This window comes from Heloderma suspectum, chromosome 2, assembly GCF_057233095.1.
Source record: "Heloderma suspectum isolate Gila_16-S chromosome 2, 16-S_ref, whole genome shotgun sequence".
Lineage (NCBI taxonomy): Eukaryota > Metazoa > Chordata > Lepidosauria > Squamata > Helodermatidae > Heloderma > Heloderma suspectum.
Window position 1 is genome coordinate 91713819 of NC_139459.1, and position 18775 is coordinate 91732593.

At 43.6% G+C, this 18775-nt stretch overlaps 1 protein-coding gene across 1 annotated transcript in view; it reads left to right on the forward strand.

Moving 5' to 3' along the window:
- PTCH1 (patched 1) overlaps window positions 1–18775 on the forward strand; it is a 120822-nt gene that overhangs the window by 61600 nt on the left and 40447 nt on the right. The window contains exons 11-12 of the mRNA XM_084834108.1: window positions 47–145; window positions 1136–1261. Coding sequence (XP_084690234.1) covers window positions 47–145; window positions 1136–1261 — 225 coding nt within the window. The remainder of the gene's footprint in view (window positions 1–46; window positions 146–1135; window positions 1262–18775) is intronic.

The following is an 18775-nucleotide window of genomic DNA, read 5'->3' on the forward strand; positions in this document are numbered from 1 at the left end:
ATAAAACTCTTATAATGTCTTTGATTCCTGTTTCCTTTTTATGCAGGTTTTACCCTTTCTTGCTCTAGGAGTTGGTGTAGATGATGTCTTCCTTTTGGCACATGCATTTAGTGAAACTGGGCAGAACAAGAGAATTCCATTTGAGGTGAAGGAAAATTACATGGTGCAATTCTTTCAGTCCTAGGGATGTGTATAATTCATAATGCAGGGGACCAGGATTGTGTCTTCTTTATTTTTTGTCTTGGGTGGAATTTCTAAGAAATTTTTGCTGAAAAGGGACTTCTTTATCAGTTTCCCATTCCATATAGACACGTTTTTGGAGAGGGCAATGAGGTACTGGAGAAGTGGGTTACTGCTGGAAAGGAACTGCAGGTCCTTTGTAGAGTCTTCACTCATCCAGCTGCTTTCATTTCTGTCTGGTTCTGATAGGGGATAGAGGAGTTTTCAGAGCAGGTCAGACCTAAGGGAAAAGGCCACCCCTGGCACCACTGGATTCACAGAGTGCTTCTTACATCTATTCTTAGGGTATTTCAAGACAGACGGCTCCTAACAATACTAATAAAAAGGCATTTTGTCTGTCTTTTCCCCCTTAATTGATTTTTTTCCTATAAGAAAAGAGATGGAAGAAGCAGTGTGAAAACACTGGAGGGTTACAAATGGAAGACTACGTCATCTGGATCTTCCATAAAATTCCATGTTTGAGGCAGGACTATTGTAGGATCAAAGCCTTGTCTGGAAACACCCTTAGTGCTTATTTGATAGAATTAAGGCTTAATACATGATTATTTATGTCTTGTAAATGATTTAAATTAAAACCCTGATGGACTGACACTTCCCTTTTTTTTGCATTGTGAAGTCAGGCTAATCCTACTAGAGTCTGTCTTGCTAAATCGCTGGTAGGTAGTTCATGCCAAAAGCTATTGCACTGCAGAATTATATTTTGAACACATGTATTTTTAATGCCAGTACGACCACATTACTATGGTAGAGTCATCCCTTTGTCTATGCAAAGTATTGATTGTATCCTGCAGATAGACATGCACAGTCTTGATTTCCAGTGTGTAACACTCTGTCTTTTGTATGTTGCATTCTGTTTAATTCCTCATGTATTCTACAACTTCATATGTATTTTCAGGATAGAACAGGGGAATGTTTGAAACGCACTGGGGCAAGTGTAGCCCTTACATCTATCAGTAATGTTACTGCATTCTTCATGGCTGCCTTAATTCCCATTCCTGCTCTACGGGCATTTTCACTCCAAGTAAGTTCATAAAGCTTGTTCAGTGTTGGTACTGTTATGCTGGCTGTAGTCTGACATTTTCATTTGAGAGCCAGTATGGACCAGGGGTTCGTGCTTATTTATTTATTTATTTATTACATTTATATCCCGCCTTTTTTCCTCCAAGAAACTCAAGGCGGTGTACATACTCCTCCTCCTCTCCATTTTATCCTCACAACAACATCCCTGTGAGGTGGGTTGGGCTGAGATTCTGTGACTGGCCCAAAGTCACCCAGTGACCTTCTATGGCCAAGTGGGGACTAGAACCTGGATCTCCCAACTCCCAGTCCAGCACTCTAGCCACTACACCACACTGGCTCTAACGGGGGACATTGGAGAAATTCCCTATAACTGGATGGTTGTTCCTGGACTGAAATGATCTACATCACAGTTAGATCAGTGCTAGTATAGAAAACAAAATCCAGCACCTTGAGTCACATCAGAGGTGTATAAGCTAGAGAGCATATTTAATTTTAAATATGCTTACTTTTACATACATGCTTATGGGGAAACTGCCCTTATTCTTAACTTTGCCCTTATTCTACAGTGCTTTTGTTTAAAAACTGATGTGTTTTTAAAAGTTGATTCAGCCTTGAAAACTCTTGATACATGGACTTAGAAATCATGAGTTGAAAGTGAGAAACTTTGGCTTCTTTTAGTGTATGTACTTTAAGAGGTTTGAAAATGTGTTGATTAATTTCTCTGCAGTTTGAGGAGTAGAAATGTACTTTTTTAGACAAAAGGTGGGGTTTAACAAGGAGTCTATGGGCTACAGAAGTACCTTGGGTCCCCCATCCCTATATTAGTAACTGTGTCGTATGACAAGAAGGCAAAACAGCATTCTACCATCAGGCCTGTCATGAACCTGCTCACCTGATGGGATTTGTGCACTCCCTTTTATACAGGGTCTTGTGGATCCTGACTAAAATCTACTTCTCTGGGATATTGAACAGAGGTAATTAGCTACCACCAAACCTCTGAAACAGCTTTCTCCCCCAACATAGGGGTCACCATTGGAGAGATCACTAAGAGGAAAATATTGTGGGTGGTAGGTCTGTTATCTCCACTTTTAACCAGTGTGGTCTTTCAATAGAAGTACCCACTTCTATTCAGGCCAGTTATGTTACTCAAACGTCTAGGAACATGGGGTTACATTTGAGCTTCTAGAGCAGGGGTATTGAACCACTTTCATCCCAAGGGCCGAATTCCATTTCAGAGAAACTTCTGGGGACCACATTCTGTGGTGGGCAGGGCTAAAGGCAAAGGGTGGGGGGGGAATACAAAAAATACCAGCGAGTTGTAGCTTAAAGCTCATACTGCCAGGAACTAAGCCTTAGGAGAGGCATTTCAACCTTTAAGAATGGGGGAAAACTGCACAAATGCCTGGAAATCACCAAAGAATGGGGGGGGGCGGAAGGGGAAAGGGGGCATGGCTATCTGGGAAGCCCTGGAAGGCCGGATTGGAACCCCAGGAGTGATAGATTTGGCCCCTGGACCTGAGGTTCCCTACTCCCTGTTGTAGAACGACTACAGTCTACACAGCCCAAAATATTTGTATTGGTAAAACACAAAAGAGAAAAAGGCATCAACAAGCGCCAGTAGTTTAGGAATGAAAATAAAGATGATTCAATCAAAACTCTTCTTGACTTTGATGGTCTTTTGCTGAGCTGGACCTAAAGACTTTAGAAAGTTTAGGGCACCATCCTATGCAAGTTTAGAATGAAAAAGTTCCAACAACTCCCAGCATGCTCCAGCTGGCATAGCTGACTGTGGGATGCTGGAAGTTCTAGGACTTTTTTCTGTCTAAACGTGCATAGGGTTGCATCCTTACTACATAAGAATCAGCATTCATGTTCTCAGAGGTGGATTGGAGCCATGATGTTTAGCATTTCCCCTAGACTGGTGATTTCTCTCTCTCTCTCTCTCTCCTTCCTCTCTTTTATACACAATCAGTGGCTTAATTACTAAAGGCACATGGGCACCAAAGGAATCAAATTACTACCCATCAGGATGGTGAGTTTGCTTAACTGTCACCATTTAACTAGGCTTTTATCTGTCTGGAAGGTTCATTTTGATTTCAGGAACTTGGGCTTTTCCTGAGATGTGACTAAATCCTGTATGCTCTCATAGCAACCTTGGAGTCACTTTTGGATTTACAGCTTGTATGGCATATCAAAATGCACCCAGAACGGAGTTTCTCCATCACAAGGTCGTGTTATCTAGCTGCATAAAATATATATGAAATGCCCCCCCCACGCACACACACACTTACCCTGATTCTGAAATTTCAGTGTACAACATCCCATTTTATCAGTTATATTTAAAAGGATTGGATTATGGATAATGCTGTCCTATATGCATGTATTTAGTAGTTCGTGGTCTGCTGCCTTCCTTCTTGCAAATATCTGTGATGTTTGTGAGAGTAGTGGTCCCATGAACTTTAGGAGCATCAAGGGAGCAGGGTTTCAGAGCTAGGCAATGCAAATTACTTATTTGAAAAGTTCGTCCCAAAAAAAGGAAAGGTAGCTGTGTTAGCCATATGAAAAATTCCAGAATTCGTATCGGCATAATAACTTTATTAGGCCAACTCAAAAGGGCACAAAAATGTGAAAGCATTCAAGATCTCCAGATCTCTTAATCAGGCCAGATGTTACAAAAAGCAGGTGGGAAGAATTGGCGGCGGGGGCGGGGACTGATCATGTTGAAGTCATGAAGTCTGCATGGTCAGAGTCTTAAGATGAAATGGTGTTGGAGGGGGCTGCAGACTGGCTGTACCAGGTGATGTAATGGTTTCATGTTGTGCCTGGGACTGCCCCTAGGACTGCTAGGAACAAGAAACAAACGATGGATAATGCCCTATTTTGAAAATATAAATTCCAGCTGTTACTTGGAACTGTCTCCATCTTCAGGTAAAGCATACAGATTTTGTGGTTCTTTACTTGCTTACTCAGGCTTTTGCATACTGTTTGGAAGTATTTTGATACCAATTCTGATATTGACTCTTAGTAGGAGCTTATCAGTTCAGATATTGATTCTTAGTGGGAGCTGTCCACCAGAGATGAATTCATGTGTTGTGTGTAGGGATGTGTGGATTGTGTAAAATCTATTCTGTCTGTGTTTCACAGGTTGTCAGGTGCCTTTCATTCCACTGTCTGCCCTTTGATAGAACTGGGTTTTTGAACAATTTGAATTGTTTCCAAATTTGCACAAATTTGCACATGGAATAATGTGTAAATGCCCACAAAATCCACAAATCCCCCCCCCCAAATGCACATTTTCACACTTTCACACATTTTTGGCTGGGTTTTTAAAATTTTTGCGTATTTTTCTATGACAAAATTTATGCAAAATTCCTGAAGGTTAGAAGAACAGTCCGCACGTCTGCAGAATCCACCCGACAGGAAAAGCTGGTCCACTGTGGAATCCGTAGGTTGGATTCATAAAAAATGCGAATTCATTTGGTTCCATTGCGGATTTCTCCAACATCCCTAGTTGTGTGTTATGAGCTACAATAATTGCAGTTTGACAATTAATTGATACCTAGGTGGTGCCTGGGATGGAGTGTCAACCATCCTATATCTTTCTTTGATATAGAACCCCCACCCCATGACTAGCAATAATCAGGTGGGAGGTGAGTGTTGCCCTTACCCTGGTTATGATCCCAAATAAGTGAAATTATGGTTTAGCTTATTACTGTAAGCTGTGCTCCCTGCTTGGTACACTAACACTTAACTATTGTTAACACAAACAATTGTTTGCAAGCCCACTTCAAACCATGGTTTTGCATTCTGGATTGCAGCTAATTCTTAAAAATAGTTTAGTTGTTCAGATGGAACAGTTAATCATGGTTATGCATTGGCTGCATTAGGGTGGCTTAATAAGCCAAGAAGTGAACAAGCTTCATACCATCACATGCAACAGCTTTGCTCTTCCCTTCATATGAATGAAGAAACAAGCCAGGAAGCTGCAGTTAACTATATCTTTCTTTGATATAGAACTTCGGTTGATGGCTTCCGAACAAGCCAACATAGGGAAGCCAACTTTAAACCATGGCTTCATATATTCTGGCTTGTTTTTAAGCCATTCACCATAGTTTTCCTGGTTCAAATGTAACAGAAAGCTGTGGTTAACTGTGACTTCCTTGCTTGTTTCCCCACTTGCATGAAGGGAGGAGCAAAGCAGATGCAGGAAGCTCATTCATATTTTGGCTTATTAAGCCAAAATTTGATCATATGAACTTGACCATTGTGTTTCCATAGGGTCAAAGTATGAAGCTGCTAAAATCTGTTATGAAGTTGCCAGGCAACACAGTTAATTGCTTCTGATCACCTTGACCAATTGCCCAGTAATAGAGACCCAATCACATTTTTGTTAGCATCAGAACTGAACATATGAACTCACTCTGAGGACTGATTCATTTATATGAATAACAGCTCATATTTGTAGTCCAGCCATGTCAGTAGTGGGTAGTTCCTGCTGCATCTTCTGTGGGTACTTTTCTCCTAAGCTACTCTGTTCATATGAATATTCCAGAAGTATGAGCTGCCATTGATACAAATCAGAGTTGATTCACAGTATATGCATGGTCTCTGATTTGATACTTACGGTATAATAGTGAAAAATATTGGCCTTGTAAGTTAGAGCTTTCTCTTTCTTGGGGCTATGGTATGCCCATGGTACTGTGTATAACAATGTTTGTGCTGCTTTCACATTCATTATTACTACCTCAGCATATTTGTTTCATACCTACCTTCCAATACATGCAGAGAGCTTTCTGTCACTGGATGTGACAGATTTTCATGAGCTCATGAAGTAGTTTCCCTTGCCTGAGCTGATAAAACAGAGCCCTACAACATGCATGGACTTATGTTTCTGGATCACAACCAGTATCTCTTCAATAAAGACCTTCTGCCATCTGTTATCTCCCCCTCCCCCTGCCCAAGAACGGTAGTGTCCATCTCACAGTGTGTGAGTGTGCACATGCACCATATTTTTCTGCTGTCTAGCTATAATCATGATGTTATATTTTTTCCATAGACAAAATTAAAAGGCACTGATGGATACTGCTTCTACTAGGGAAGAGCTCTCTGAAGAGAGCTCTGGGAGGTTGTCCTTTGGCATTGCTCCAACACAGGAACGATTTATAGCACACTCTGACCTTGGTAAAGACTTTGGTAACTGTACTTTCTCAGCAGTCATTTTTCTTCTCTTGTTGTCTGCTTCACCAATCATTTTTCACTCTACTTGACCCTTGACCTAACTAGAGGAAGCAAGAATTACAATTTTTCATAATACCTGTTGCAACTATTGTGATTTTTTGGAGACTTGAGTACTGCAGTTTGTAAGCAGTGCCGTAAAAAGGAGTTGCTATTCACTGCGTGAAGTTGAGCTTTCCTTGTGATCTCTTTTCACTGTTATAAGCTCATGCCCAGACTCTGGTGTCCACAAGCCAAAGTAGGAGAGGCACTGTATACAAGCATGTAATCCTTGGCAAATGCATCTTGTTGGATTATGAATAGTCCCATGACTTTTTCTCTTGTTAGACTATTGAATGCTTACTACTTTATCCTTTCCTCCATCCTTGTAAGTTGATCTGCTAGACAATCAATAATTCTGCTGTAAAAGAAATCAGTATTTGAAATGAATACATCTGTTTTCAAGTCTGTCAGTCTTCTGAAAGGAAGAAAAAAAAATCTAATGAAGCATATTCTCAATAAGGCTTTGCATTGGCCCAGTTTGCACATCACGGTAACCCACAATTTATTGTGAATGAGCCCAAACAAGCCCGATTGCTCCCTCTGTGAGCAAGAGCTCTAAACAACCCATGGCCATGGATTATTATTTATTTATTTATTTATTTATTCATTCATTCATTTCATTTCTATACCGCCCAATAGCCGAAGCTCTCTGGGCGGTTCACAAAAATTAAAACCAAACAACACACAATAAAACAATTTAAAATATATAGAACATTAAAACCACAATATAACAATACAACCACAATAAAACCTAGCAGCAGTACAGGAGTTTAAAATACAGATTTAAAACAGCAAAGATAAAAATTTAGAAAGCTAAAATGCCTGGGAAAATAAAAAGGTCTTCACCTGGCGCTGAAAGGAGTACAATGTAGGCGCCAGCTGAACCTCACTAGGGAGCTCATTCCAGAGCCGGGGTGCCACAACAGAAAAAGCCCTCCTCCTAGTAGCCACCCGCCTCACTTCCTTTGGCAGGGGCTCACGGAGAAGGGCCGCTGATGATGATCTTAAGGTCTGGGCAGGCACATATGGGAGGAGGCGATCCTTCAGGTAACCTGGCCCCAAGCCGTTAAGGGCTTTGAATGTTAACACCAGCACTTTGAATCGGGCCCGGAAATGGACTGGCAGCCAGTGCAGCTGGAAAAGTACTGGCGTAATATGAGCTCGCAGGCCAGTCCCTGTTAACAATCTTGCTGCCCTATTTTGGACCAGCTGAAGTTTCCGGACCGTTTTCAAAGGCAGCCCCACGTATAACGCATTGCAGTAATCCAGACGAGAAGTTATCAGAGCATGGATAACTGTAGCTAGGCTATCTCTGTCCAGATAAGGGCGTAGTTGGTATACCAGCCTAAGCTGATAAAAAGTGCTCCGTGCCACTGAGTTCACCTGTGCCTCAAGTAACAGTTCTGGATCCAAGAGCACCCCCAAACTACGAACCTGATCCTTTAGGGGGAGTGCAACCCCCTCCAGAACAGGTTGAATATCACCTAGCCGGGCAGACGAACCACCCACTAACAGTACCTCCGTCTTGTCTGGATTGAGTTTCAGTTTATTAGCCCTCATCCAGTCCATTACCGTGCCCAGGCACTGGTTCAGAACAGCCACTGCCTCACCTGGTTTTGATGAGAAAGAGAGGATGTTCTGTCCATGGTTTGATTAGCGTTATGTGGGAACCCCACCCACCCCCAATACTCAAAGTGAAGTACTTCAGTTTTGCAAACTTATAAACCAGTCTCTAGCATAGCGTTGGTTTATAGCAGCCTTCCCCAGCCTGGTGTCTTCGAGACATTTGAGTCTTCAACTCCCATCAGCCACAGACAGCATGGCCAGTGTTTGGGAATGCTGGGAGTTGTAGTTCAAAACATCTGACAGGCACCAGGTTGGGGAAGGCTGGTCTCTGGGAACATCACCTCATTCTTGTGCATTGTAGTTGTCCTTTGTTGCCTTATCTTCCCCATTCTGGGGGAGGGGGGACTGGCTGAGTGGGTAAGGGTAGTGGTGAATGCCTCTTTATGGCAAATGGTGATTCCATCTTGCTTAAAAGAGGTGGTATTAAGACCTCTGTGAAAAAGAACCTCCATGAACCCCACTGTATTGAATAATTTCCAGCTGGTCTCCAGTATTCCATTCTTGGCAAGATGCCTGGAGCATATGATGGCTTCTCAGCTCCAGAGATTTGTGGAAGAGGCAGATTATCTAGATTCATTTCAATCTGGCTTCAGGTCTAGTTATTGGACAAAGGCTGCTTTGGTTGCCTTAGCAGACGATCTACTCCAGGAATTGGACTGGGGGAGTGTGTCCCAGTTGGTTCTGCTGGACCTGTCAGTGACCTTTGATACCATCAACCATGGTATCCTTCTGAGGCATCTATCTGAGACGGGACTAGCTCCAGTTCTTCTTGGAAGGGCAATTTCATGCTGGAGGATTCCTGTTTGACACCATGGCTGTTGGCCTGTGGTGTCCCTCAAGGCTCCATCTTATCCCCCATGCTATTGAAAATACACTTGAAATGGCTGGGAGGGGCTGTCCAGAGTATTGTGGTTCAGTACCACCAGTACACTCATTGACACCCAACTGTATATCTCCTTTCCATCTAAATCCAAGGAAACTGTTCTCATTCCATATCAGTGTCTGGTGTTGATAATGGATTGGATGAGGGAGAACAAATTTAATCTTAATCCAGACAAGACAGAGGTGCTCCTTGTTAGTCAAAAGGCAGATCAGGATATAGGGACTGAACCTGTGCTGGATGGGTTACACTTCCCCCTGAAGTCTCAGGCTTGCAGTTCGGGTGTACTTTTGGACTTGGCCCTGAACCTGGATGCCCAGGTCATGGCGATGGCCAGGAGTGTGTTTGCCCACCTGAGACAAGTGTGCCAATTGCTCCTGTTCCTAGAGGCATCTGATCTGGCCATGGTCACACATGCCTTAGTGACATCGCATTTGGACCACTGAAACATACTCTAACAGGGGACTGCTTTTGAAAACTGTTCAGAAACTTCAGCTAGTCCAGAATGCTGCTGCCAGACTATTGACCAGATCCAGTTACACGGTGTGTGTGACTCGCTTGTTACAATAGCATTGCTGGTTACTGGTCTGTTTCCAGGCAGAATTCAAAATGCTGGTTATGACCTTTAAAGCCCTATACAGCTTGGGGCTTGTAACCTGAAAGACCACCTTCTCCCATATGAGCCTGCCCAGGTTTTAAGATCTTTGGGCGAGGACTTTCTTTCCTTAGCATCGCCTTCAAAGGCATGATTAGTGATGATGAGAGAGGGCCTTTTTGGTGGTTGCTCCCAGGTAGGGATGGGTGAACTCAGCGGGGTCTGGGTCAAGCACCACTCAGTGGACCCCTGCTGGCCTCCCACTTCCTCACCGAGCTGCCATTTTGCAGAAAAATGGCAGCTTGATCTTGTTTGTAAATGCCCATCTGTGCAAATGGTGGCCAGAAATGGCCCCTTTACAGCTGCCATTTGCGCAGATGGATGTTTACGCACAAGAACAAGCCACCATTTTCCTGCAAAATGGTGGCTCAGTGAGGAAGCACGCGGCCGCACACCAAGCTGGGCAAATGGGGGGATTCCTGGACTAGTATCCAGGAGGCCAAGACAGTGATTTCTCACTGGGCTTCAAGCTCCAGCCAGACGCCTGCGACTCGGGATGGATGGGCGCTTCCCTGTCTGGGTTCTACACCTGCCCAGCCCCTGTCCCTGCTCACATGCCCTGGGACCCATGCTCAAGCCCCACGCCTATTTGCCAAGCTGCGCACACTTATTTGGGCTCCATCCTCCAGCACAGTGATCGCCATGTTGCGAAAAAACATGGCGATCACAAAAATGCACACACAGACTTATATGCAAAATGGTGCTGTGAATCACCCATATACCCAAGATTACAGGCGTAAATGGGCTACTTAAACCTGTAATCTTACACCTGTAATCTTACACCTGTAATCTTACACCTGTAATTCACAGCACCATTTTGCGTATAAGTCTATGTGTGCATTTTTGCAATCGCCATGTTTTTTCTTAACATGGCAATCACTGTGCTGGAGGATGCAGCCCAAATAAGTGCGGGTGGCTCAGAGAGCATGGGGGGCAGGTTCGAGTGGGGCAGGGGCTCGGCAGGAATGGCTCGGGGGGATGCAGGTGGTCCGCTGGACTCCCGGACCGAAACAGGTGCCTGTGCCATTCCCTACCTGTGACATCCCTACTCCCAGGCTATGGCACTCCCTGCCAAGGGAAGCTAGGTTGGCTCCCTCTCTGCTGTCTTTCAACCAGCAGGCAGAGATGTTTCTGTTCAAGCAGACCTTCAGCTTATAAAATGGTCTGTTGAGTAGGATGCTGTTTTTATTCTGTTATTTTGGCGTTTTTATATGTGTTTTTAATGTATTTGTTTTATTATTATTTTTAACTATGGGCTTTTAAAAAAAAATTGGTTTTTTTATCATTGTTAGCTGCCTTGACTGCCATTTTCTTGGTAGAAAGGTGGGGTATAAATCAAACAGATAAATAAATTTACATGCATCTGGTCATAATTTGCTATTTCTCTCATAAATAATAGCCACATTTTTGTGCACCACTCCCATTTGTCACAGCAGATCTTAGTGCTAAACCACTTTTTACACTTGTATTTTTTAAAAAAGTTTGTCCTTCAGAGCTGGTAGCTGTTGCACTGAAACCTAAGTAAAGCAATAATGTATGAACACTATACTCACATGCTGTGATACAAACATGTCATGCTAATCACATTCCACGTGGCATGTAGAATAATATGCAAAGGTCTTATATTTAGAATCTATAATGTATTTTCTATTTTTGTTTTATTTATTACATTTCTATACCGCCCAATAGCCAAAGCTTTCTGGGCAGTTTGCAAAGATTAAAAACATTAAAAATACAGTATACAGAGATTAAAAAGCATTTTTAAATAATTATTGAGTATATTAGAAAAAACAAACAGAAGCAAAAACAAATCTTTTATTTCCAGCACTTGGTATATCTCTGATTTGTTCCTTATAGCTTTGCCAGGTGTAGCCAAATTCAGGTGATACATTTAATTGCAGCATTAGAAATTAGCTGGCTGTGCCAGTTGCTTTTAGGTGGTCTGCTTTTAAATGCGGATTTCTCCACATTTACTGTCCTTCACCCTGTCTTTGTCTCATTCAGATTTGTTTAATGAAAAAATCCTGTCTGTCTCGGAAATCTTCCGCCACCACATTAAGAAAGCACAGAAATATAGCAGCCTCTCCCCCGCCCCACTGCTTTTTCTTTTCAGCAATGTTTACTTCTGTTCATTTAGACAGGAGTCTACTAGCAGATGGGCTTAAACAGAATGTTGCTTTGACCTTCCTCTATCTTTGTTCACTTTCCGCGAGACATTATAAGATAACAATCAAAGCTTCATTGGCTTTTGAGGCTCCATATGTGTAAAATAATCCATCTGCTGAGAGAGAATAAATGGCTTCCTGACAGGGTGAAAACCTAACTTTCAGTCTTGCATATCAGCACTTATTTCTGAACTTCTGTTTCAAGCAAGGTGGTACATTCTCTATACCACCAGGCTGTTGATTTAGCTCAGTTCAAATGACGATCAAAGGAAGTGCTGATGTTTCAAATGTGAGTGGTGGATCTTTCTGAAACTTTCACTGGCTTTACTTTTGTTGTTCAATAGCCAGTGTGCAAGTCAGATTCTCAGATGTAATTATCTGTGTAGCTATACTTTTATTTTGTGCATATTTATCAGCTCTCCCCTACCCCTGCTGAGTACTAGAGATGTACGAAAGTCACTTACCTTTTCGCAGCTTGGCTTCGTGGTGGGGGGGAGGCGCTTCGCTTTTCCCCCCGAAGTTCAGGCGAGGGAGGGGAGGCGTCCCGCCTCGCCCGGCCAAAATTCAGGCTGGGGAGAAGCGCCCCGTCTCCCCGGCCGTGAAACAAAAAGTGGAGAAAAAAAACAAACCCCGTGATAGGCTACGTAACGATTAACGTAGCCTATCACGGCTAGATTTCCAAAGTCAGCCGTGATAGGCTACGTTAATCGTTACGTAGCCTATCATGGGTTTTGTTTTGTTTTTTTACTTTATTTTGTAATGGCAGCGGCGGCAGCCGGTCGGAAGACCAGCCGCTGCCCCCGCCAAAACGCCTCCGAAACACTGCCGGGACCCGCCGCCGAGAGGGACATTCGAAGGAGGTAAGTCCCATCCCGGGGTGGGGCGGGGGGGCGGAGAATTTCACCGCCAATTTCGGGGGGCCGAATGCGTTGGCATTCGGCCTCACCGAGATTCGTGGAGAAATTCTCAGAAATTCTCTGCCATCTCTATGACAGTTGTAAATATTTGCACACATGTACTACTTGTGCAAATTTTCAGAAATAACACTTTATATTGCTGTTTTGCCAAGAGGGAAAATCCTGCTAAAGATGATACTAGGGAGGCAAGGGAAGAAACCTATTGGTTGTGTGCGTGTTTTTAAACTCATCCAGTCTAGCTAATTTTATAAGATTTGTTCAGTCTGGAAACAAGTGGAAGTTACCGGCCACCCAATCAAGGAGAAGACAAGGATGAAACTTTTGAAAAGCAAATAGCCAACGTTTTAAGGAAGCATGATGTAGTAGTAATGGGGGACTTCAATTTCCCCGATATTTGTTGGGAGACAAATTCTGCACAACATGGCCCCGCCAGGAAATTCCTGACTTGTGTGGCGGATAACTTCCTCCTACAGAAAGTAGAGAAAGGAACTAGAGGATTGGCTATCCTTGACTTGATCCTAACCAACAGAGATGACTTAGTGGATAAAGTAGCAGTTACAGGAACTCTGGGGGAAAGCGACCATGTTGTACTTCAGTTCTTGGTTCTAAGGGAAGCAAAAGCTGAGTGTAATCAAACGCGTACCCTGGATTTTAGGAAAGCTGATTTTAATAAACTCAGAACAATGATAAGTAAGGTCCCATGGCAAGCGACTCCAGTGAGAAAAGGAGTCTAAGATGGGTGGGAGCTTTTAAAAAAGGAAATTCTCAAGGCACAATTACAAACAATTCCAACAAGAAGAAAAGGTGGAAAACAACAGAAGAAGCCAATGTGGCTTCACAAAAAGCTTAGAGATGACCTAACAAAAAACGACACATATAGGAAGTGGAAAGAAGGCCAAGTAACAAAGGAAGAGTACAGGTAGGTAGCACAGAATTGCAGGGATGGCGTCAGGAAGGCTAAAGCTGAGAACATGCTGAGGTTAGTGAGGGATGCTAAAAGCAACAAAAAAGCTTTCTTCAGCTATGTGCATAGTAAAAGGCAGAGGTAAGAAATGGTGGTTCACCTATTAAATAAGGATGGCAAAATGATAACAGATGACAAAGAAAAGGCAGAGGTGCTCAATTCCTACTTTGGCTCAGTCTTCTCCCAAAAGAGACCCCCCTGGCAAATGCAAAGTACAGGCTGAAGGGGCAGGATTGCAGCTTGAGATCAATAGGCATATGGTCAAGGAACACCTAATTATTTTGAATGAGCTCAAATCTCCAGGGCCAGATGAACTGCATCCTAGAGTAATAAAGGAACTGGCAGAAGAACTCTCAGAACCACTGTCTATTCTCTTTGAGAAATCGTGGAGGACGAGTGAAGTCCCAGATGACTGGAGGAGGGCTAATGTTGTCCCTATCTTCAAAAAGGGCAAAAGGGAGGAACCTGGGAACTACAGACCAGTCAGTCTGACATCAGTCCTTGGGGAAATTCTGGAGCAGATGATAAAGCAATCCATCTGTAAGCACCTTGAAAACAATGCAGTGATTACTCAAAGCCAACATGAATTTGTCAAGAACAAATCCTGCCAGACGAATCTGATCTCATTTTTTGATCAAGTAACCTCCCTTGTGGACCGTGGGAATGCTGTAGACATAATATACCTCGACTCCAGCTAAGCTTTCGACAAAGTGCCCCATGATATCCTGATGAGCAGACTAGCTCAAAGTGGGCTAAATGAAACAACAATCCGGTGGATCCACAGTTGGCTACAGAATCGGACTCAAAGAGTGCTTATCAATGGGACCTTCTCAAACTGGGGAGAGGTAATGAGCGGGGTACCGCAGGGCTCAGTCCTGGGCCCAGTGCTCTTCAACATTTTTGTGAATTACTTGGAGGAGGAGGTGCAGGGAATGCTGATCAAATTTGCAGATGACACAAAATTGGGCGGGATAGCTAATACTTTGGAAGACAGAAACAAAATTCAAAGTGATCTTGATAGACTGAAACGCTAGGCAGAAAACAACAGAATGACATTTAATAGGGATAAATGCCAAGTTCTGCACCTAGGAAAAAGAAACCAAATGCACAGTTACAAGATGGGGGATACGTGGCTCAACAACACTACAAGTGAGAAGGATCTTGGAATTGTTGTTGATCACAAGCAAAATATGAGCCAACAATGTGATGTGGCTGCAAAAAAAGGCAAATGCTCTTTTAGGCTGCATTAACAGAAGCATAGCTTCCAAATCCCGGGAAGTACTAGTTCCCCTCTACTCAGCACTGGTTAGGCCTCATCTGGAGTACTGTGTCCAGTTCTGGGCACCACACTTTAAGAAGGATGCAGACAAACTGGAGAGGGTTCAGAGGAGGGCAACAAAGATGATCAGGGGACTGGAAACAAAGCCCTATGAGGAGAGACTGAAAGAACTGGGCATGTTTAGCCTTGAAGAGAAGACTGAGGGGAGATATGATAGCGCTCAAGTACTTGAAAGGTTGTCACAGAGAGGAAGGCCAAGATCTCTTCTCGATCATCCCAGAGTGCAGGACACGGAATAATGGGCTCAAGTTATAGGAAGCCAGATTCCAGCTGAACACCAGGAAAAACTTCCTGACTGTTAGAGCAATATGACAACGGAACCAATTACCTAGGGGAGGTGGTGGGCTCTCCCACACTGAAGTCATTCAAGACGAGGCTGGAAAGCCATCTGTCAGGGATGCTCTGCCTTGGATTCCTGCACTGAGCAGGGGGTTGGACTCGATGGCCTTGTAGGCCCCTTCCAACCCTACTACTCTATGATTGATTCTATGATTTTAGAAAAATTTACAGAATATTATATACTTAATCCAGGACTGAATTTTGTTCTTGGCATGTAGGAAAATTGTAAGTATGGACCAAGGTAAAAGTGAAACTGTATTTGCACCAGCATCTTACATAATGTTTTAACACTTAACTGGTCACGATGTATGCCTAGCACAGAAGTGTTTGCATTTATCTGTAGTAAATACTGTGTTGAAAAGACAATTTAGAGCTTGTTCAGGTAATACTTCTCTCCCTTGTAATTCAGGACATTTTAGGATAACGCTCTCCCCACCTGCACCCCCGATGCTCATGCACACACATACACATTTCAGAACATCCAGATCCTCTTTGGCTTGTGCACTTTCTCCCTGCCCCCCCCCCCACTTCAGAACCTCTACACACACACACACACACACACACACACACACTGCATATAGAATGTAATGCCTTAAATGGGAGATTTATCTCCCATGTATCCATTTATCTGAATGTGAGATCTTCCTGATCACAGTGTCTGGATAACAGGGTAAGGGAGCTCTCGTATTAAATTAAGCATAATATCTCTTGCTTCAAGCATTACATTCCGCGCACTGAGTTTGCACACCAGCTTGAGACTGGTTCCCACTTTCATAATTTCTAGAAGCTGGGGGTGGATAGGGTTCTGGATATCTTCTGAGAAGGTCTTTTGTCAACACAATAACCAGGTTTCTTGCCACAGAATAACAACTTAAATTCACCCAGATCAATTCCCACCCTCTTTTTTCCCCTCCTAAGCTGTCCAGCAAAGAATATGACATAGTCTCCTTCCTGTAGTGAGAGCCTTCATGCAAACATAAATGACTGTATCTCCTTCTCTGTGTATGCTTGGTTAATGATGCACAGTATCCCATTTGTCTTTAAGAAATACATGTACTTAGCGGGAGAAACAATGCAGGCTGTTCAGACTCATTTGTTATCTTACTCCTAGCTTTAACTGAAATATCTAAATCTGCCCTCTACACCCAGCTCCTTAAGCTTCTTTGTTCCTGTCATAAGGTCTTTAATTTTGCTTGTAAAGTCGGGGGGGGGGGTGAGAAGGGAGGAAAATACAACACTTGAATGCCACTAGAAGGGAGTAGCATATAGATAGCAGTAGGGTGAAAGACTGCACGACAGGCCTCCTCATCTGCTCATCATCTCTTGCTATACAATACACCCGCTCCCCTTGGGTGGTCTGCAAGGAATGGCAAATAGCAGCGCATACCTTGGTCAGGGCCCCAATCTCACTAGGCTTTCTCCCTCAGTGACTCCAGCACAGTCTTCCATTATTTTATTTCAGTTAACACATGCAACAGTGGCAGCAGCCACATTTTGAAGCAGCAGATTACCGAGAGGTTCATTTGATTAAAAAAGAAATTCTGTTTATAAATGGGAGTTGTATACAGAATTTCTGTACACAATTTTCTGAATGTTTTTTGTGGGTGGGTGGGTGGGTGGGTGTGTTTTGATGTTTTCAAATAAATTGAGCCCTTTCTTTCTATGCTGGCAACTAAGCCACAACTCATTCACACATTCCTGGATTAAGGCCTCAGCCCCAGCTTTGTTGATTTCCAAGGGAGGATGTTTGAGGCCCTCCAGTTCGCCCTTCTCTCTGATGGTTGCTTTATGTGAGAGGGAAGGGTGACATGAGGGGCCTTTCCCATTCCTAGCAACACTGGGGTTGAGTAGTTTTTCAGCAGATTCTGCTGACCTTTCCTACTGATCTGTTCCAATTCTTTGTACTGGGGCTACATTTTCATTAAAAGATAGCTTTACATTTATAGTTGAGTGAAGGTTGTTCACCATAATCAAGGAAATTGCTAATGACATGAAATTATCATGCACCTCAGTACCAAAACACAATATTTAGCAAGCCCATGGAGCACTAAACAGAACAGAATAGTATTAGAGGGAGAATGCAGTGAGTGCTGGGGGTGGAGGAATTGATAATGGGTTGTTTTGAAGGCACCGGCATAGAGGTCCAGCTCCAGGTTTGAGGAGCCCTTGGCAAAGTGTCCTCTGGTGGACCTGCTCCTACGTGGGTGAGCCCTGTTGAGCTTCCTTGGCAATGGTTGGCAGCAGGTCTTCCAAATAGCAGTGGGCAGCTGTGGGCCACCATTTTATTTTCCCACCATGCCCCAGAACAATGCTACATCAGAGGCATTGTAGAAAATTAAAATGGTGTCTCCCAGAGCCAGCTGCTTATTGAGGTGCTGGGGAAAACTTTAATTAATTAATTAATTAATTACATTTCTTAATCGCCCATCTGGCCAGTCAGCCGGCCACTCTGGGCAATGTACAACGGTACAATTTAAAACGGTAAAATTATACATTAAAACATTATTTAAAAATACCCTAACCCACCCCAAATTCCTGCCTGAGTAACCAAGTTTTCAGTGTGTGGCAGAAGCTCATTAAAGAGTGGGCATGGCGGAGTTCCCTAGGGAGGAAGTTCCACAGAGTGGAGGCCACCACAGAGAAGGCCCTCTCCCTCGTCCTCACCAGCCTGGCTGATGGGACAGTGAGAAGGCCATCCGAGGCTGGTCTTGATAAGCGGCCTGTCTGGTGTTGCTGGAGGCGCTCCTTCAGATAGGCTGGGCCGGAACCGTATAGGGTTTTAAAGGTCAAAACCAACGCCTTGAATTTGGCTCAGAAAAGAACTGGTAACCAGAGCAACTCCTTCAGCACCAGAGTGATGTGATCACGCCGGCGGCTGCCTTTAAGGAGGGCCCAGAGGTAGTGTCACTGTCAGCGATGGGTTCTGCTGGGGCCCTGGCAGCTGCCCAAGGATGCCACATGCTGATGCCTGGCCTGCTAACATATTTAGACATGTAGTGAGATGGAGGTTCACAATAACCTGAAAAACATATGGAAAATGGCTTAAAGCATTAGAAAGCCTCAGTGTTGCTGTGCGTCTTTGAGGCACAGCATTCCTGTGACTATTCACTTTAAACAGGCAAACAAACAAATGTGATGACTCTGCCATCCCTGCTGTCATCCCTTCTTTGAGGGCTTTCATGTGGGCTATAGGGTTGCTGATTTTTGAATCAGCCCCTATAGCTGGCCCTTAGCAGCAGTCTGATTTGCAGCAATTAGCGGCAATAATGTTTATCTCCACACTAAGGCATGGTCTGAAGGCACATGATGTAGTGTTCTTGCTAATGTCAAGCAGGTCTGGTCAGTGCTTGAAT